The 21356-nt window shown below is 40.4% G+C and overlaps 1 protein-coding gene across 9 annotated transcripts in view; it reads left to right on the plus strand.

Moving 5' to 3' along the window:
* ADCY7 (adenylate cyclase 7) overlaps positions 1 to 21356 on the plus strand; it is a 59714-nt gene that overhangs the window by 11818 nt on the left and 26540 nt on the right. For 6 of the 9 annotated variants that reach the window (XM_071814440.1, XM_071814441.1, XM_071814439.1 and 3 more), the window contains 4 exons: positions 7188 to 7318; positions 17019 to 17554; positions 18795 to 18995; positions 20645 to 20809. In XM_071814440.1, coding sequence (XP_071670541.1) covers positions 17384 to 17554; positions 18795 to 18995; positions 20645 to 20809 — 537 coding nt within the window. In that variant the 5' untranslated portion in view covers positions 7188 to 7318; positions 17019 to 17383. Of the gene's footprint in view, positions 1 to 7187; positions 7319 to 16381; positions 16463 to 17018; positions 17555 to 18794; positions 18996 to 20644; positions 20810 to 21356 lie in introns of those variants that run through there. The other 3 variants (XM_071814446.1, XM_071814447.1, XM_071814448.1) reach the window with 2 other exon arrangements.

The following is a 21356-nucleotide window of genomic DNA, read 5'->3' on the forward strand; positions in this document are numbered from 1 at the left end:
CAAAAGATGTGTGTTGTGTTTGTTGGGTGATTTCAGCAAGTCAGACTTTTTTCTGGCTCTTTCTTTGTGCAAAATGTTGATAGAAAGAAGAGTACATGAGGTTTTATTTACTCATCTCAGAGGCCCCCAGACACAAGCGGAAAGTGTTCTGGACATTTACAGTAATTTGGCTGCTGGAAGTTTCCCAAAGTGCTGGCAGTATGTTCTTGCTCTTACTGAAAAATGAAGTAGCAGTTCTCCTTTTTTTATTTTTTAATAAGCATAAGTCGGCTGGGATCCTGTTAAAGTCGTCACTTGTAATAGCTCGGTGCCCCCGGGACCGCTGCAGGGCACGGGCTGGCTCAGAACTGACTCAGAGCCTAAATCGTTGACACTGCTCATCTAGAGAAAGATGCAATTAGAACTCCCCTCCCTACTCTGGGAAAGCATCTTGGATCTCCTCGTTCGCAGCTCCAGCTTTCAGAGGTGATGTGAGCCGGTCCGACTGGGGTGAGTCTTCCCTGCTTGTGTATATTTATTGGTCTCTGTTCTTTAAACTTTAATATTTCCCAGAGATTATGGACCGGGTATAACTAAACCGTTACTGGCTTTTGTCAGGTGTTGAAATAGAGAATTACAGACCACCATCCCCTCCTTGCTCTGCCCCTGTCCGATCTCCGCAATGCCAGCCGTGCTGCCCACAGTCACTGACCACATCTGCCTCTTAGGCCGAAAGAAACAAAAACCAGGAGACTCAAATGGTTATTTTTGAGCTGGTCTGGCTGTGTGTGGGCCTAGAAACGGCCACATGCACGTAGCAAAAGAATGGTGTGGTGTGTTGATGAGATCAGAGCGAGTGATGGGGAGGAGAAGGGGAAGAGGAAGAGAAACTCATTGAGCAGATATGACCGGAGAAGCCCTCCTTGCAGAGCTGCAACCAGGACCTGTGGGTTTACATGTTTAAAATGAGCAGCAAAAGTTTCCTCTCCAGATTTCTGGTCATTCAGCTAATTTAAACTGTGTGTAGGGAGGGTGGTGATTGAATAAACATGCATTTGCTGCGGTAGATATTTGTGTGTAAATACATCCCTGGTAGTGGTACCTCTGGCTTCACACGTAGGCCCTTCCCCCTTTATATTGGGGTTTGTTCGCTTGAGCAGCAAGTTGTACTTTAGAAATAAAGAAGTGATGGTAATGATGCATGTGTCAGCTTGCACCGAATGTAAAAAAGTAGTGGTTGTGTTACAGATCGTGTGCGAGGAATGAAAGGAACTTCACGATTTCATCCACTGTTCTGTCTTGCCATTGCTCAGATACTGGTTTCATTTGCTACTGCAAAAACTGGAGTTAAAAGAAAGATTTCTCCCTCTTCTGTAACCAAATTTACAGCACTAATTTGCTGTGTTGTTTTTGTAATCACCGTGTCTGTTGGTGGGAGTTGAAGGGCTGACATTCTGCTATCCTTAGCGTCATGTGTTCTTATTTGATTACATATTTATTTTTTAAATATAATAGTATTACACAATAACTTAATTATTATTTTATGTGGTATGTAAAGCCCAGTGTTGTGCTTCCTGCTACAGCTGAACAGACATTATCCTCCAGGGATTTGATCAGTTTCTGGAAGTATGAGATTAAAATCCAACAAAAGCTTGAAGTGCCAAGGAAGATGTTTACTGTAATACATTGTTATAGTCCAGAATTATCCTGCTGTATTCCTAAAGTGTCTCATGAGTATTCGTTTACTTTGCTGGCACCTTTTGTAGGTCAGCTCCTTTGGGAGCGAGAAAAGGGACAGTGTGCACTCAGAGCCACTCAGCAAGAAATCTGTGGGAGACCCAGAAGCTAGAAAATGGGTTCAAGTTCTTTGCTTTAACCACAGTGGTCATCCTTCTCACACAGGGGCTCAGGGCTTCAGACGGTTTGGAGAATTTGTGTTTGCACAGCATGGAAAGACGGAATTACAGGCAAGAAAATGACCTCTGGAATTTATTATGCTTTAAACAGAGGATGTGGTTATTGAGATAACGTTCTTGGGGTTTTGGCAATATCTGGTTCTCAGACCTTCTCTTAAACAGTGCTGAAACCACTTTGGTGAAAATTAAAAGTAATCAGAATTTTGAAAAGTGGGGATGTGGCTGTGTCACCAATTAAATGGGTGATTGTGCTTCTGCAGGAGCTCCCTGATTTACCAGGTGAGACTTGGCTGGTGAACTGTTAATGCCAAGCCTGGGTTCGAATCCCAGCTCTGCTCCCAAGGTCCTTCTTAGCATGGGTTTTGGTGGAGCACCTTCCCTGTGCGTAGCTGCTTGTATTTCCATGTAGATTGTGAAGTCTTTGAAACTTTTGGGAAACTACCAGCAGGTCAGACCTTAGGCTATAGCTTAAGTTCATTATTAGTTTGTATTTTGTGGCAGTGCAGTGTTCATAAGAACTTCTCATTTTCTCCTTCAGCATCAAAAGACTTGGGGTTCTTACGGATGTTGTGTCGTTTAATTCCATTTTCATGGAAAGATATTATTTTTTTCTCAGTTTTGAATGGTTACTTCTTAGATTGTAATTTCTGAATTTCTGCCACTTTATATTTTTTATTTAATGATGCCATTTGATCTTATAGATGAGTAGCTGAAGTCCACTGCTGCATTATTAGTTGGGCACGTTCTTGTTGAACCTCTACTGTTTCAATTCCTTAGTGCTTTTCACCCAGGCCAGTTTTGGTGTAAATCCCTGGCACTTCCAACCCTGTCGAGGTCCGTGTGTGAACCAGAGGGTAGCGTGAATGTGCTGAGAGAAAGAAAAATGCAGAAAGCTTCAAAAAACCCTGCAGAGTTTTGCCAAACAGCTTCCCCTGCAGCTGCGAGAGCAGAAGCCAAGTATTCAGTGAAACAGCCTTGCAGGAATGGTGTTTCTCTTGTTGCATTTGCTTCTTTAAAAAATAGATGGGAAATAGTTTATATATGAACTACTCGTGCCTAAGTTTTTAATTAACGTCTTGTACCAGGTAGAAAAACCCTAATTACTGAAACTGCAAATGACTCCAGCAGTGCTATGTAACCTCCAGACCTGCCAGAGCAAGAAAGATCGTACCAGAAACTCTTGGACACCTTCCTAGATTGGCCTTGCATGTGTGTGTTCTTAGTTCAGACTTCCCACATTCAGGAATTTGTTCCTGCATTAATTAGATATCACTCCCAAGAGTCTTTATGTAGAGATCCAGCTTTCCATGATTTTATCCAGGGGAGGATCTCATTTCATGTGAGTTTTTAAGTCACTGGTAGCCAAGTTCCAATGTAACAGGAGGTGAAGGGAACTGAAGGCTGTTCAGTGCAGTGTGACACATCCAGGCAGCGTGCTCCTTCGTTTTGGATATTAGTAATATTAAAATCCCTTTTATGGGAGAAATTTATACACTCTTGCCTCTTCTTGTGGTTTTTGATGTAATTTTGAAGGTGGTGTGGGAGAGAAAGTGCCAGTTTTATCTGATACTGTTTGCTTTGTTCTTTCTTTTTTGTTCCTGAGCGTTTATATTGTTTCTACAAGAAACTATCTGGGATGTCTCTGAATAAAGTAAACTTCAGGCTAAGCATCTGATCCATTCATATTTCCTTATACTGTCATTTAGGATAACGTGAAAGTGATCTTTACAAGATCTGAAGTATTAGCCAGGCAGTAAAGTAGAAAGAAGCATCTTTGTATTTATAATAGCTTCACTTTGGTTTACAAACTATTGTTTATTTAAAAGGAAGAAAAAACATGCATGAAATATATTTTAAACATTTCTGGAAAATATGGAGAGTTCTTAAATGTGGACTAAATGTAGCTGAGGAGGAAATAGCTTTAGCAGTGCTATAAAATGGTGTCTGAAGGACCTGCCTCTTAAGCTCTAGTTAAAGTACAGCACGTATTTTAGTAATGCAAATCACAGTTTTAGTTTAAAATACTTTTGTTCAGTTAATTGTAATCAAGTGGTTCTTTTACGGATTTGATAGAAAATACTTCAGAACTTGCACTGGTACATATTATGCTGCTATATTTTCCCCCAAAGACTTGAAATGAATGTCAGCATTTCTGTTCAGAATACTAATAAATATAGTTGTAAATATAGTGAAGTTGTTAAAAAATAATACAAGAGTATTCTTGTAAAATACTTCACTTCTCAGTGTAAATGTGATTAATTTTAACTGAAGTGAGATGCTTCTGTGATTGTGGATATTGAGGACAAGCATTCAAGCGAGGGCTCCAGCAATATTGGTGTTGCTGTTATCCCTACAAGCAGGGTAAATTCTTGAGGCTCGTGGCAACTTTATACTTGTGAGTTAATAAATAAACTAAGTAGATAACCAGAAACCCTTGGCTCACTGCAGTGTTTCTTCACAGAGAAACTCAACGTCTGGGTAAGGATAGTGGGAACACTTTTGAAAGTAGCAGTTAAAACTGTTATCGTTAATAATTTCTACTTATGTTTAAAAATGAAACTGCTGGTCAGAATATAAAATATATCTCATAACTGGATCAAAAGAAATAGGTGGAGGGAGCTCCTGTTTTGAGTAAGAAACAGGAGTCAAACAAACCTGATGTTAACTTCTGTATGATTTGCATGGTTTATTTAATATGCTGGTGAATGATCAGTGAGCAGATGTTTTGCATAAAACTGGGCAGAATCAAGCAAGTTTGCAAGTCTTTGCTGTAAACAAGTGTTACATTTGGTGAAGTATGATAAATCTGGGATTTCATAATACAAAAAGAATCCATCCTTCCATTCTTTATTTAAAAGACATGATAAAGCCGTTGTGTGCTGCAGGTGCAGCATTGATCCACCAGCTCGATACTGGGCAAATAACAAATTGGTGGGTGTGAAAAGCAGCCGCTGTCAGAGCAGCAAGGTGCGGTGCTTGGAATGGAACCACTTAAACGTGCTTCAGTCAAAACGAGAATGGGCTGCGAGCTGTTGCTGGGGCAATAGGCGCCTGTGGTCGGCATTGAATGCGGAGGTTTGTCTGTCTTGCAGATCAAAAATTGGCTCAAAGTGCTTAGGCCGGATGTCACTTTGCTGCTGGAAACTCGCTGTTTATTGGCAAGGCTGCTCTCTGTGCTGTTGGGAGCTGTGCTTACATGTGCTAGAGAGCTTTATTGTTCTTTTCTCTTTACTGTCCTCAAGACCCGATCCCGAGAACAGTTCTTGGGGAGGAGCAGCTTGATCCCTCTGCAGCTAAAGTGAGTCTTGGATACAACTGTTTACCAGGGGCTCTGGTGGAACTGATGTTTTTAGGCACATCTGTAAAAAATAATCAAGAGAAAAATCAGTGAAACTTTTTGAAAGTGGCACAGTCATTAAATTAATTCCTCAAAAGCTAACTAGGTATGTTGCAAGCACAAATTGCTACAATTAAGCACCTTCGTGAACATTGAAAACAACACTTCTAGGTCCTCTAGCTCCTCATCTGAAGTCTCTGAATAGTGGTGTTTCTGGGCTGATTTTTGAAAACTGTCATAGTATATTTTTCTAAAAGGCCTGATGACATTTCTGGGACACCCTGACTATTTGTGTACCAGTAAAGCACTGCCCAGTATTGCTCACCAGACAGCACCAGTCCTTTTCAAAGGAACACGAGGCACCTCTTGTCTGCTTACCATTCTTCATATTGCATGCATGATAAAGTGAAAGTAAAGCAGCAGCTTATTTGGGCTTTCCAGACTGAACATGTAACAGAGGTAAACCAAGTCTTGGTTTTATCTGCTTTTACACACACACAAACACAGCAGATTTGTATCTGTCTTTTCAGATGAACTCTGCAAGATGCCTTATTGTGGTTATTTTTTTTTCCCCTCTGTCATCTGCCTCCAAGGTTGCCAGAAGACTTTGTCAGCATCTTGAGCTTTTTCATCTCCAGTTTCCTCCTGACTTTGACTAAATACTGATGCCTGTTGGGCTTGGCTAGGTGGAGCTAACTCCAGCCAAAAGGCAGTGGGACTTGGTCACAACTGTCCCAGGGCTCAGGTATGAGCTGGACATTTAACCCACTGTGGGTTTTTTGAGAGATGATTAAAGTATTTCGTATATCTCAGCAAAAATTTAACAGAAAATTACTGTAGGTTTATTTCAATTCTTTTTGCGATGAAATACTTTGCATCCACTCTGATTTTGTGCTTGATTATTTGGCAGTTTCACTTGCCTTTCAGTTTCCAAAGTGGGTCTCTAGTGATAAAGCTTTGCGGTGGACAACAAAGTACACGTTGATATGTTCCCTTCCCAACACGGCTATTTAGCTTGTATCAGGTTTCCCACTAACATGTTAATTCTGGTTTCCTCCTCTGGGTCATTGTTTCAGTGCTGTTGTATAACCATTTACTCCCCTGCTTGGTTCTGTCTGTGGCGAGTGTGCCTTCCAGCAACGAACGGCGAGTGCCGGTGGCTCCTGCCGGTGCCTGGGGCCTTGCTGAGGTTTTCAACTTCCGTGGCATCTTGTCACATCTAAACAGTTGTTCCCAGAGTGTGTGTGAAGAGGATGAAGTAGGGAGAGAGGAAGATCAAGCCAAGAGCTGTTATTATGGTATAGATTCCCCTACTAGATTGCTGGTGTGCTAAATTTAAGGATGATAACCTGACCCTGTGTTCTGATCGTCTGCCTACCTGGAGATACAATTTTCTGTTCACAACAGCGTAGGGATGTGACTTTCTATCCTCCTTGTGCTCCAAGACAAGCAAACCTAGTGGGCAGAATCTCTTCATTTCCACACTAGCAGTAGATGAGCCTTTATCCAGAGCTGCAAGGTGCAGGGAGGGATTGTGTTTATTGTTGGTTTTTTAAGCTGATTTTCCTGCTGTATTGTCATATTCACTCATCTGTGATCCAGAATCCCAAACAATATTTTATGCTGTTTTGAATTACACCTTGTTTTATTCAAGTTTTTATTGCTGGGGTGTTTTTTTCAATTGATAGTATTTGATCTCATGTTAATAAAACTTACAGCTCTATTTATCAAGAGTGCTGTAGAAGTTAGTAAAATGTCCTATTTTTAGCAAAGGAGCCTTTGCTGTCACACGGGCCTTGATTGAAAAGCATTGGGATCCGTTAACATAAAGATGATACCTCTGCTCAGTCTTCAGCATTCTTCTCAGACATTTCCATCTAGCATTAAGTATTTCAATCAAGTTACATTCACGCTGCAGCGTATCTCAGTATATTTTTCTTCTATTGATTCTCTAGGTAAAAGCTTCATAACATATCGAGATGAAGACTGAGTAGCTTTTTCTTCCTTGAACTACAAGGGGAAGAAATAGAAGCATTGTGAATGCTGGCAGTGGTCCTTGGAGGGAAGATTCCCCATCTTGTTGCAGGTTAGTGTGTGTGATACATCAAAACATTTGGTGTCAAGGATTGGACCTGAGGGGGCTGCACTCGCTCTGCTGCAGGAAATTAAAATGATCGAACAGACCGGAGTGGAGCGGAGAAACACGACTTGTGCTGGTGAATCCTGTGGCCTGCAATGGGAAGCAAGCAACAAGTGCGTGTTTTTTATCAGTAGCTTCAGTATGATTTAGGGCCATAAAGCCCCAGCATAATCTGTTATGTGCAGCTCAGCATGACAGTCCAGGTGAAAACGGCTTTGTGACTGGCACAGCCACGGGGATCGGTCAATACTGATCGGTGATAACTTTCCCCAGGACTGTGGCTGCGTATTATACTTCGCTGTTTTGTGGAGTTCCGTGGGCTTCACATTACTCTGAGGCAGTAACCGCATAGCTCTTTAGAAAAGTGACTTTTGCCGGATCCTCAAGTTTTGCTGTAACTATCATTATTTCAGGTTTTTCAGATTAACTAGCTCTGTTTCAATACTAGTTAACTGGACTTAGTATTGGTAAATCCAAAGGGTAGAGCTGCTTAAGGAGAACTTAATTGAAAAGTGTTTGCCAGGTGGGATGCCCACATTTCCCTTGAATTGAGAAATGTTTGCCAGGCGGGATGCCCACATTTCCCTTGAATTGAGAAATGTTTGCCAGGCGGGATGCCCACATTTCCCTTGGCAAGTCGGTGCTTTCCATGGTGCAGGTTTCCAGTAGCCCGCTGGAGCTGGGAGCAGCAGGACTGGCTATCAGGCAGAGCTTTGAAAACGATAAGATGAAGCAAGAAGAATGATAGTGATTAATCTGTGTTCAGACATGCCGTTATCTTAGTGGGCAATTGAAACTTAGCGTGCGAAAAAAAGATCCCATGAGACATGTTTGGTTTCTGGTTTTCTGGCTGTGTTGGTGCAGCTCGGCCCTTTCCATGCTCCAGGAGAGCTCACCTGTCACTAGACAACTCCTAACAATTTTGAAGTGTGTGTTACCATCAAGCGGGACTGAAAATACAAGATTTCAGAGGTTTGCATCCCATTATCATTTCGAAATGAGTCCGCAAAGGACCTTTCCTAAACCCAATGTTACATTTTGGAAAACTTTTTGAAAAGAATTGTGTGTGTTTGGCTGCTGTTGTGTCCTGAGGTAGGGTACGGCTGCAGAAACGACACTCTTATCAGAAGCGTCGGTATGTCTCCTTGGTGGTGTTTTTAATACTTAACCTCCGAGGGAGGGAACTTCCTTATTGCAAGTGTTAGTTTTGGTTTTAGTTTTTTTGGCTGTGAAGTACGGATGTGCTGGTGTAACAAATGTTGCATAGTTGACATGTAAAGAAGTTTGGGGAACATTAAAATTCCCCTATAATAAATAGTATATAGAAATAAGATTTTTTTTTTTTAAACATGTACTTGATAGGAGTTACTCTTGCAGCACTGCTCCTTAAGTAAAGGGCATATTGGATTTAATCTGTCCCCTTCTCCTTTGTTTCATAAATAGCATGAAGACTTTGCTTTTTTAAACTTAAAGGGCAATTTATACCTTAAGAAAACTATTTGTACTGTAATATCACCCTGCAGCACGCTGCTCCAGGTACTGATGCACAATCGTGTTCTTCCTGTTGTCCATCTCTTGACCTTTGGCCGAGGTTTATTTCCAAAATGAGATTGCCAGAGGGTCTGATTGCTTCAGAGGAACACTAATCTCAAGAAAGATACAGATGATATTGTGGAGTAAGCAGAAATTTGGATAGAAACAGCCATTTTGGCCTTTGGCAGCAGACACAGGTGATGTTGTTCTTATGTTATGGTTTATTCTTGCGTTTTTGTTATGATGTTCTGCAAAATCACTTTCAAAAAAATACTTGGTTCTGTAGTAGAACTCTGTACTGATAAAGTCCGGTAGGGATATAGTGCTGATTCCTGCTTTAAGCAGCCTTAAAAGTCCATTCAGTGACACATCTGCAGTGTACATATCCATGTTAGTTCATCTGAAAAATTAGAGGCTAGGGAAAAAAAACCTGAATAAACCAAAGTAGTGTCGATGTCATTGCATTCGTTGAATTTCAGCTGCCTGTGTGTATTTCTACTGACTTTGGTAGCATGGAAGTATAGTAGATAGGAGAGAGAGGTGTGTATCTTTGAGCCTCTTTCTCTGTTTTACTGGGTTTAGTTGGACTGAGCCTATATAGCAAAGGATTTCTTATCTTGCTGAGGACAGGTTTTATCTTCTTCCCACCCACAGCGCAGCCATTATCCCTTTGCCATACGATGATTGCACCTGCTCTGTGCTAACAGACTGTTTACACTTGGGGTGGGAAAGATGCATTTCCATGTTGAACTGTAACACGCCCCCTAAATAACTAAGTGAGGCAGGGGAAAAAAATAAGAGTAATGTGTGATGCCCATTACAGTCCTGTTTGCAGTGGGGTTTTAATTGTTTTTTCTTCATTTTTGAGCATCTGTGGGCATATCCAGCCATAGTTGGAAGGGTCAAGTCATGTCCTTGTACCCTGGCTCTGTCACATCAGCGGTTTGTGCTGCTCGGTTGCTTTAGTGAGGTAGAAAAGCTGAAGCATGTTTGAAATATCACTACACAAATGAGGGAGGTTTCATTCTAGATGGAAATAAGTCATTATTTTGAGCTCAGGAAGTTTGTCAGCCTGAGCACTTTGGGTTGCCAGATGCTTATAATTCTGTATCCTAAATGATAATGTCTGATAACAAGCTCTTGGCCGTTTAAACCTACCCTTCTTGAAGTGTTTTTTTTCCTTATTGCCAATTTCAATATAGGGTATTACCTAGTGTAATACATTATTTCCTTAAAAAAATCTTCTGAAAATATCAGGGATTTCCATTTCTGTAAAAAATCAGAGGTATTACAGCAGAAATGATTGAGGCTTATACACACACTCCATCTCTATTCCTACCTCAGCTTATATGATTTTTCACCACAGTGTTTAGGGTAAAATGTTCTGTGTTTCAGGGATTTTTATATAGGTTAATATTGCAACTTTTATTACTATCAATAGCTGCACAAACATTCTACTTTTGATATAATTAAACTGGAATTACACAATGAAAAGCTATCCTGACTTGTGAGGCCTCCGTTCAGAGACACGAATTTCAAATAACTCACTGAAAACTCAGTGTAAGTGGGATATTGACTTCTGTAGCGGTAAGTTCAATTTTAAACCCGCTCAAGTCAGAAAATCTATCTGTAAGATGTGGCAGGGAGTCTGGGAATCATGAAATAATCACACACCTTGGACTTTGGAAGATGCAAAGCACAGCTCAATTCCCTTCTGGTGTGATGTATCTCTTTACACCCTGGAGTTTGCTGCTTATGAAAACCAGTATTATAAAAGGCCTTTTTTCTTTTTTTCATTCTTCCCCTTGCTGAGCCAGACCCAGCAGCTAATTATAAGGCTTAACAGATTTGTTGGTTGAACCATCATGTGTTTGCACAATAAACTAGCTTAGAACAGCAGTAAACCCTTCCATGTAATTCAGTTGCACCAATCTGGTTGTATGGATTCTTTTTTTACTGATTAGTTTGTGAGCTTGCTAGTCTTAAATTACAAATCTTCCATTTCCTGAGCCACCCGCTGTCACCATTTCTCTGTCCTACCTGGATCAGCATTGTAGAGATTTCTTTCTGTGGCTGTAAGGTCTTTCCTCAAAGCACACCCTGTAATCACAGCGGTGTTTAAAAATGAGCAACAAACAAAAAGAAGTGATGTTCCTGGTGTTGGGAGGCTGTGGACCCGTGAGAAGTGATGAATCAACTCAACTGCTCTTACTTTCCTGCCCGTGGTTTGCTTTGCCTTTCCAAACACTGGGCTGCTGGGCTCACATGTTTGTGAAACCGGCCTCTTCCATCACGTCTTCCATCCACACTAGTGGCTGAAAAACTCTTCAAATCACACAACGCATTATTCCTATTTTAAAGGCTATTGTAGGACAGATGTCACGAGAAGGAGCAATGTACTGAAATACGAATGTGAACTGGAAAAGTTCTGTTTCAACACTTTCTTTGCAGTATATATAGCGCTGTCATTGCCATGACTCTCAGTGTTCAAGGGCACGGCCTGGGTGCTATAGTGCTGTATTTTACCCTCATTCTTCTGACGTGTCGTGGGATTTTTTTCCATCTCCTGATTTTCTTCTTTTTTGTTTGTTTGTGTTTTTTTTTTTTTCCAAATGACACACTACTTTTTGTATTTATTTGGCGTTTTAATGTAAATACAGTTTCAAGTCATGTGTTGAAGGAGGTTATGATCACTTTTGGTAAGAAAACAGAAGGTAAATATAAGGAAGATTTTTCTGTATTGCAGAAGTAGGGCTTCAGAAATTAAATGTAATTAAGGAACATGAAATCTCACATGAAAACCCTCAAAAAATATATAAAAACAAGGTTTACCTTTGTGAAGAAACTTACCTTGGCAAGTAATACTTAGCACTGCTACCGGATAGATGATTAAGAACGCATTGTTCTGCATTTGGTATGTTTGTATGAGCAGGAGAAGCTGCAGGCTGGCATTGGGAAGCAAAGTCTGGAAAGAAGAAGTGTTGTCTCCACTGTGAATGGTATTTCCTGTTGAGTATGCTTGGATTGCCGATGTTCATGCCCTACACTGAATTAGTTGGGCGCTCCACTAGACTGGAGATTTTTTCTTTGCCTGAGATTCATAATTCACCTACTAATCTCCTTCAATTATTCTACTGGATGTTTATAGATTCCTGATTCCCTTTTAATATCTGCTAATGGGTAATTACGGTCAGCAATGATTCTTGTCATGGAAATTGCTAAAGTAATTTCAGAAACACTGTTGTCGTTTGTGTGAAACAAAAGATGGAATGGAAGTCAAAATGGTGTTGTAGTTAAAGATGGAAAGCAGGCTCTGCTTGCTTTTCTGCAGGAGGTATTGAGAGGAATAAGGCAACGGATATCATTTCACTTGGTTCTTGCTGTTTGGGTTCATTTTAATATTTCATGAGTAAGACTGCTTTTTATTAAACACACAGCTTTAAGTGAGAAGGACTTGAGTCCTTGGCAAACGAGCAGCTAGATGAAAGAATAATTGACAAATTGTCCAGGCGGTTACTGCGGGTGTGTTTGTGAGTACCTCGGTGGTTCTGAAATGAAGAACAGAACTGCAAAGTACTTGAATCCCATTTGGAAAGGCATGGATGTGGTCAGGAGCTGCTGTGAGTAACTGTCCCAAGAGAGGGAAGAATGATGTGATTGCTGTCCGTCGACGTGTCCGTCAGCATGTCCCGTGTGTGGAGAGCGGGCAGGAGGGTGCAGGTTTGCCTGATCCGCTCCCCAGCCCACAACCCAGCTGGTGCCTGGAAACCGCTCATGCTTTGCAAATGTAGAGAATAGAGGAGATCCATCCCAAGAACTGTTTTGTTTGCTGGGGAGGACAGTGTTGGAGTTACCCCATGCATCAACACCCTTTGGGCTGATGCACGACCTACAGTACTTTAAAAAAAGAAAAACAAACCCCAACAAACCAAAAAGGCCTAATGTGGTGTGCATGCACCTGCATGTTGCAGGGGAAAACTGATGGGCCTCTGCTGCTTCCTTGAGCTCTGGGTGGAGAGAGGGTGACCAAGAGATAACTGGGACAGATGTGTGTAGCGAAGCGGATCTTGCCTTCGGTTCCAAGCAGGCACTGGGGTCTGGGGGCTTTGTGGAGATGAGACGCTTGTCCAAACAGCAGGAAAGGTCCCTGGGGCTCAAAACAAAGAGCTGCTGGTTAGTGATCACTAACTACTGCTGGTCAACAGAGCTGGGGGCCAGGGGCAAGACTCTTTTTACTTATTACCAGGACAAAGGATCAAACCAAACTTTTAATCTCAATATATTCTGAGAAGCATCTTGAGAATCCTTCACAGCATTTGCCTGTTCATTATTGTTTCAGACAAATAAGACCTTTGCAATGAGAAGTTTCAATGGGCTTACAGAATGCAAGAATTTGATGTGATTCTATTTCAAGTTGGTAGAAAAATCGACTGGATTTTTCCTGGCTGTTCAGTGCTTGCTTCATCTGTGCTTGTTGGAATATGCACAGGTTGGGCTGAATGAATTGCTGGGAGACAAAAATCACCTCCTGTGTTCTCACCCCATCAACTGATTTACCTTGTCTGCCCTGAGCTTTCTGCGGTAAAGGGTTGGTCTGGGTGATGCGTGTTCCCAGATTAGTTTTCCTTGTGAAGAGACTTGCTTTTTTAATAGCTGCTTATCTTGAGCAAACTGCAAAAGAAAGAGGCTTCTCCGACTTTTGTAACGTGACTTGTTGGAGTAGCCCGTGATATCACGTTTCAGTTGGTTTTCTTTAACACGCTTGGTCTCTGTAGGCTCTCTGGTACCGTCGTGTCTATTCTGCAGCTGTTGAGTCCAGGCCAATTCTTAAGAAAAGGTTGTGTATTGACACAAAGCGCTGTGGACACTTTTAAGTAGCCTGAGAGAACAAAAGAGCCCCAGTCCAAGCCTAGCAGCCTAATGAAATGTTTGCTTTCGAATTATTTGTAACAAAATTCCATGGCTTTGTTGGTAGGAGACTGGAGAGTCTAGCAATGCTTGAAAACTCCTGTTTATGGGAAGGAGAGCGTAGAGCGGTCAGAAATACCCAGATTTGTGGGGGATATGAATGTTCTTTTTTACTTGCAAGTGAAGGTGGCTGCATGTGTGTGCAGCTCGTGCCCAGCACTTACCCAGAGAAGTTTCTGTTGCTGGACCTGAGCCCAACTGTGTTCCCAGTGGCTTGAAGCAGAGGTTTGGAAGGCTCTGGCCCTTCTGATTCATATTCTGGAAGGAATCCTATTGTCCAGTTTTTTATGCCTATCACGTGTCCAGTGTTTGTTCTTATGTATTCATTGGGCAAATTTATTTATCTGAACAAATGTTTTTCATGGTAATAGGCGTGCAGATAGCTGTGGAGCTCACCTGGAGCTGACTAAATCGTGTCGGTTTGTTTGCTGCACCTTGCCGTGGGTTCTCCTTGCAGCTTGCAGCCCAAACTGCTGAGGTTGTTCCTTACATAGTCTAATCTCGTTGACAAATTACTCGTTCTCCTTTCTGATTCTTCAGAACACAGTGAAAGCTTCTGAAGAAACGAGGCAGTTTCTCGATAAACATGGACCAGAGGACCATGGTTTTATGGCAGCAGCTCAGATCCAGTCCCCAGCTGGCTTGGTGCTGCTGGGAGAGGTTTGGGGTTTGTGGCCGGTTGCCATCTCAGGGTTACACCTCGCCTGCGGTGTCAGAATGGCAGAGCTCCAAGAAACAAGGACCAAAAAGAGCAAAAGTGATGCTGTGGTGCACGGAGCCCACGTGATCCTTAAACTTATAAACAGGAGTGTGTTCAAATGAGGATTGCACTGGCGTGTGACGCCATCCACGAGGCAGAATCTTCTCTCTCTCAACTGTTCTGCATTTTCAAAAGGTTGCTGGAAAAAAATTCAAAGAAGGGCACAAAAAGTCGTGAATTTCAGCTAAATCTATGAAAGTTTCTTAAATGAAAAGTTGTCTTTTATGTTACTGGAAAGAGGTGATACCAGTAATGCGGGGTTTTTTTTAAAAAAAAAAAAAAGTGAAAAGCTGTTTAAGTGTTCATAGTGGTTTTGGAGCTGAAATAACAATTCCCATACTAATATGAGTGTGTGTTTTGGATTGCAAGATCATGGTTGGCTGGTCATTATGTTTACCAGGTATGAAAATGTGTTTATTCAACTAATGCATAATTACATGATTGTCAAATAGCTCATTTTATGTGTTGCAAGTAATTTGCAATTTAAAAAATACTTGTATTGAAAGAACACAAGTTGCTCTGTGGCCCTTTTTAAAAAGGGGGGTGGCAGTGGGACATGGGGTGCAAATTGAAACTAGTTCAGGGTTGAATTATTAATCTTAAAGCATCATTTATACAGTGTATTATAGATTCCTGGTAACATCACTACTGCTTGGGGGTTTCTTTACCTGACAGAGTTTTGAGAAGAAAATGCCATGACCCAGGAGTCATTCATGATTACTTGTAAAGTATGTCCATGGAGATCAGTGGAGGAATAAACAAATCAATAAGCAGCAATCTGGTTTCTATTCAAATGGATCAAGACGTGTCTCTTCAACTTGGTGTCCTGTGAAATTCTTAAGTAGTATTAAAGCTGACAACTGGCATCTCTTCGTCTTTTGAGCACTGAGTAACTGAGCCACAGCCACATGATACAGTTCTGTAGAACAGAGATTGTCCCTTGTGTTATTTTTTCGTGGACATAGTCAGAAGAGTAAATTCTAGAAAGCAAGCTGTGAAGTAATTTTTCTTGAATTTCAGTATTAAGTAGCCCATGATTACTTGCCTCTCATAATTGCAAATGCATTATTGCTTAGCAATTAATTTTTAGAGAATGGATTTGGTTCTGCGAACTGAAAAAATAAAGCTGCCTCTCAAAATATGTATTATCATAAACATTACCCTCAAAATCATGTTTCTGCAGGTATATTAAAGAACTTTTTCATAGTTTTTATTGTGAAAGTACACTTCTGGACGTCAAGTAATTCTGCAGTCACCCGCATGACTTGGAAAATGCATTAGGGCGCGATTTGAATGTTTTGGTTTCTTCTTGGTGTCTCCTCTCAGTGTCAGTGATTTCTAAGCTGCGTTCACACACCTTCGCAAGAGCATCAGTGTGCACATGCAGAAGATTATTTCTTTTTTCAGGTGAAAAACGGGAAGCCTTTAATTATGAAGAAAAGCTTGGTAATAACCAGTACAGGTGAAATATTAGGTGTATCATTAACTATACCGGGGAAAAAATCTATTGAAAGGTGTCTTCAGTTTTATTTCAGTTTTTAATACGTATTTGGGGTGTTACTGAATAAAAGGGATAAACATGGCCTTTTTTCTTTTGTGATTAATCCAAGTTTGTGATATACTCTGGCCAACAAGTTGTAGTGACTCATTTTCCTGCAAAAGTTCACTTTTTTTTTTGTCCAGTCTCAGTATTGGTATATCTGGTCACTAATGGCTGGGTAGCAAGCTGGTATTCGGCTCTGTTTACACAGGCTACATCATTTATTATGGTTTCTGAACCGTTTTCCCTGACACCACTCCAGGTTGCGGTGTGAGTGCAGTCTGAACAGGTATGTGGTTGAGCACTTTGCCTTTGGAGAGTAACTGCCTGGATTTGGCTTTTTTGTCTTTGAGCGGGTTCTTTCTCCCCAGAGCAGCAGCCCTGGGCACCATGGTGACCGCAGTCAAGAACCAAAGCAGCTGCTGTCCTGTTATCAAGTTTTAATAAGACTTCTTCTGAAATCCTGTTTTTCATGCTTCCCTCCGTCCCACCGCCCTGCCTTTTTTTGTTTTACGTCTCTTGGCATTGGGTGAACTGTATTCATGAATCTATTTGGAAAACATTGCTCATTAGTAATTAACAATACATTTCATTCCTTAATGTTCATTGTTAACAGAACACACCTATTGCCTTGGAAACACTATTAATTAGAGTTGAATTAAATATCTAGAACTAGATGTTAAGTATCTTGATAAGAAAAAGTTTAATGAATTTTGGCTTGAACAGCTGTATTCTTTTCTCATCTTCTATGCCTTTTAATCGGAAGTTGAAGGAATGTACTTTTTCTTTAATCTTGGGGAACACTGTGTACACTTACCTAAATACATTAATACTGTCTCTTGCAGAGTTCATCCCAGGAAGTGACATTCAAGCTTATGGAAAGGAGCTGGAGAATTGCAAAGTAATAATTAAAAAAGCCCCACACCAAAAACTCCTGTTCTGCATAAATTGATCTTGAGATTCCCACGTAGAGCTGCTGATGAATTGCCCGTGGCTTTGGGGAGGGCTAACTCTTTTGCTTTTGGTTGCGTTGGAAACCTGAAGTTAATGCTCATGAGAAGTAAAATCGGAGATCGTGGGTTACTTGCTGTGCCTGCAGGTCGCAGAGGCAGCAGCGAAGAGACAAAACTTCTCTTTGAAGCGGTAGCCTCGGCCGTGTCTTATTGCCTGTGCTGGGTACGCGGAGAAATAGCGGCCGACCTGGGAGAAGATGCCAGCTAAAGGGAAATACTTCTTCAACGAAAGCGATGAGTGCAGGATCTCGGACCCGCTCTACGAGAAGTACCGCTACACCAGCCAGCAGCACCCGCTCCTCCTCCTCCTGCTCTTCATCGCCATCATCTTCTGGATGACTCTTATCATCATCTTTTTTGTCACTGATGTGAGTAAGCTGTTTTCTTTGCCTTCGATATTTTCGGAGGTGATGAGGAATCGCTGTAACATCACACAAAACATTTTGGCTGAATAATTTTTTGAGCTACATGGTATTGGAGTTGTGGTGTTGAAAGGCATCAAGGATGGATTGAATGCGGTGTGTGTTTTTGTAGGGACACGAAGAGAGGAGACAGAGTTGTCAGGCACACGCACAGTTAATACAAGGGCTGCTCTTTCCTTGCTATATGTTATGAACAAATCATAATCTATGCTAAATGACAGCTGTGATAGGCAGTAAAGGGGCTAAGGAAGGAACAAGAAAATAAGTTAAAATGCCCTGCATTTCTCATATGTTTTTTTAGAGTCATTTAAGAAACGTAAAATAATATAGTGATGAATTATGAATTCCTGAGGTGATTTCTTTTTAAGGATTTATATATATTCATTCTTTATTTTTTCTTTTGCTAATAGAACCACAACAGGAATCAACAGTTGCATCTGTTGCATCAATAGTTAGCAAAGAGCAGAGATCCTATAGACACAGGAAAGATGCAGCTTAAAGAATTTTTTGTTGTGCAGTGTAATATGATTTTCTGTAAAGAAATTAAGTTGTCTTCAAACCCGCCCAGTTGGCAACTGGTAAAAAGGGGAGATGATTTGGAGATAATGTTGTAAAAAGGTAATAAGGAAGCTATTATAATCCTTCATTGCCTTCAAACGCTCATTTCCAAATGCTGTGCTTCATGATAAAGTGTCTTTAAGTCTCTCTTTAGCAACAAATCTAATTTTACCAATTGCACTTGTATCCTTTTTAGCTTTTATTTCTTAAAACAGGAAAGAAGTAGCAGCAGTGTTCATGTTACAAGCCATCTCCTGTGAAATGTAGGAAAAGAACTGTTAGGCTCGTTTTTTAGCATAGAGTGAACTCCTTAAATGCGTTTATTTGGGTACATCTGCATTGTACAAGATAGTGTAGGTAGAACTTAGCTTAACCACAAAACCAAACTCACTAATTTGAGAATTAATAATGGTGGAACAGGGGTAGACTGGGTATTTATAATGGTATTTATTGTATTATCTCTGTATGTGTGACTATCAGAAAGTGTTAATGCTGCCACAGCCCGACTACTTATGTTAGGATATTTTCAATCTATCTAAGCTGTTTTCAGGACTTCATAGATGCATTTTCCATTTTTTCTGAAGGGGACATTTACACCAAATCTAGCACTTGTGTTTTGCTTTTGCAGGAAGCGCATTATCATCTTGTCTTCATTATTGCAGTATGTGCTGCTCTTGTCATATTTGCAGCCATGTACTTACTTTTATGTATTGAATCCCTGTTCCGGAGATGGCTGACATTATTCGGAGTTACCATTTGGATTTGCTTCTTAATCGTAGGATATGTATCTCTTTTTGAAAAAGAAAATGATTACCAACTGTGGGAACAGGTATGTACATCTTGTTTGTTCAGGTACATGTATAGCACTGGTAGTTGGTATATATATGAATGTGTTCGTATACTTTTTTCCCCCTGAATGTTATAACTGCATAATAATTTTTTTATTGAGATTTAGGTTCCTTTTTATTGAGATTTAGGTTCCTTTTTATTGAGATTTAGGTTCCTTTTTATTGAGATTTAGGTTCCTTTTTATTGAGATTTAGGTTCCTTTTCCTAAATTGGTTGTATGGGCTTCTTACAGTGAATTTTAGTTTGTATTCTTTCTTATAGTGAAAATACAGATCAACTGAGAAAATTGGATAACCGCAAAAATCCACGTGGGAATTGCATTTTTCAGTTGTAATGAAATTGTATTTTTATTTAAGATTCTTACTAAGTCTTAATTACTATGAATTCGTATTTGAGAGTATGTTTCATTAACAATACTTGCTGTGTTAATTTCTATGGGTCAAAGTGGTCTCCGAGAACTGGATTAAAGGACTCCAGAGCTGGGTGTGCCCTGGGGAGCGTGTGTTCAAATCACTGGGAGAGGCAAAGTGAACAATAAGGACTAATGACACATCCTGGCATAGCCGGGGTGTGGCTAAAGTTCATTGCTTAGTATCTCTGATCAGAAGACAGGCAATTTCAGGATGCCAAAAATATCATCAGCTGTAGGAAACTCCTCCTAAGATCTCATAATGTCAACAGAAGAGTTTTAATGAATTAAAAATGACTTTTTATCTTGTTGTACTGACTCTTCCCCTTCCCCTCTTTATTTCAAATAAAGACAGATATAAATTATCAGTTAAACAACCAAAATCTGATTTGTATTGTGGCCTGGATCCAGCACCGTATATTTACAGTTGCTATTCAGTATTTTTTAGCTCAAGGAAGAAACTATTAGCTCAGGAAAACCCAAAGTTTACTCTTCTTAACTCTAAGTACAAACATGTAACAAAGCAAGATGTGGTTTTACTGCTTTCAGTGCTGCAAGACGTCTTGTTCTCATCACATGGTAATAACTCATTAATATTGATTTAAAACCTAAAATATAATGAGACCCTAGTTTAGAAAATAGAAGTGAATAGGTTCATTTCAGACTTTTATCTCAAGTTATGAACTGATCACTAATTAAAGCTATGATTTAAATGTGGGGGTGACCTCCCTTCTGATGCCTCGGCAGTTTAGCGGACCATTGTACTTTTTGTAAAATCTGTGCAACTAAATGTGTAGTTAGTGGGAATAATGATTGTTCTCTTGTGCCAGCACCAGAAAGTATTGGTTGGATATTTTTTTTTTAATCAAATATGGAGTAAACATGATTGGGTGATGTTAAAATTAGAACAGTAACTTGGAGAAGGTGAGAAATTGCTATATTGCTATCCTTGCAACACACTGTTCCTGGTACATGTTGTACAAAGTGCATCTTCAGCTCTAATGGTTAAAATAGCTGCTAATCCCCTCAAAGCTTTTAGGACTAGCACTACCCTTATGTTTTTAATTGTGCTTTTGAAATGTCAATATTTAATTGTTTAGCCTGAAAATGAGCAAGAATCCTGCTACTTTCCTCCCTGTTCTGTAGTGATTTTTGGCAGGCACCTAAAAATGTGTATGTGTGATCTTTTGTTTTTCCTTTCTTTCTCTTTCTTTCCAAAGGTGCCATTCTTTCTATTCATAATCTTCACAGTTTATACCATGCTACCCTTTGGAATGAGAGGTGCTGTCATAATTAGCGTTCTTTCTGCTCTCTCCCATATTATTGTTCTAAGCATTGTGGTAAGCACGACTTCTCACGAAAATAAGGAATCCATTCTTTTTCAGGTAAGGAAATACTACTTGGTTAAATAATTAAATACCCTAGTCATATTATCAGTTGATATTGGCATAAGTATCCTGTTTAAATAAGTTCCAAACTTCCATGTGAATGTTTCAAATTCACGAATTTGGAACTTGGCCTCAATGAGTTGTGCGATTATTTTAATCTTGGTTTTGTGACCTAAGCAGAATTGTCATTTTGATTTTTTAACTGAGTTACTCGAAATACAACGAAGTTGATCACAATGGCTCTTCCCGCTCTGTGTGAGTCTGTCTGGCGCTGCCCATGGGTGGGACAGTGGGATTTGAGCTCTTGGCTGCTCCCAGGTCCCCAACGCCCGTTCACAGGGTGTGTGCAGAGGAGCACCCCAGCTCTTATGATGCAAGTGTGCATCAGCCTTCACCCAGCACCCTGATGCATGAGTTTGTGGACTGGTTTCTCCCTAAACCAAGCACTGAAGCCTGCAAATACGTGTTAAACAACAGAGCAGAATATTGTGTTTCATTATGCTCCTATATGTTGGTACTGGAATGCCCATGACTGTGCAAGTCA

The sequence above is a fragment of the Patagioenas fasciata genome, chromosome 13, assembly GCF_037038585.1.
Source record: "Patagioenas fasciata isolate bPatFas1 chromosome 13, bPatFas1.hap1, whole genome shotgun sequence".
Taxonomy (NCBI): Eukaryota; Metazoa; Chordata; class Aves; order Columbiformes; family Columbidae; genus Patagioenas; species Patagioenas fasciata.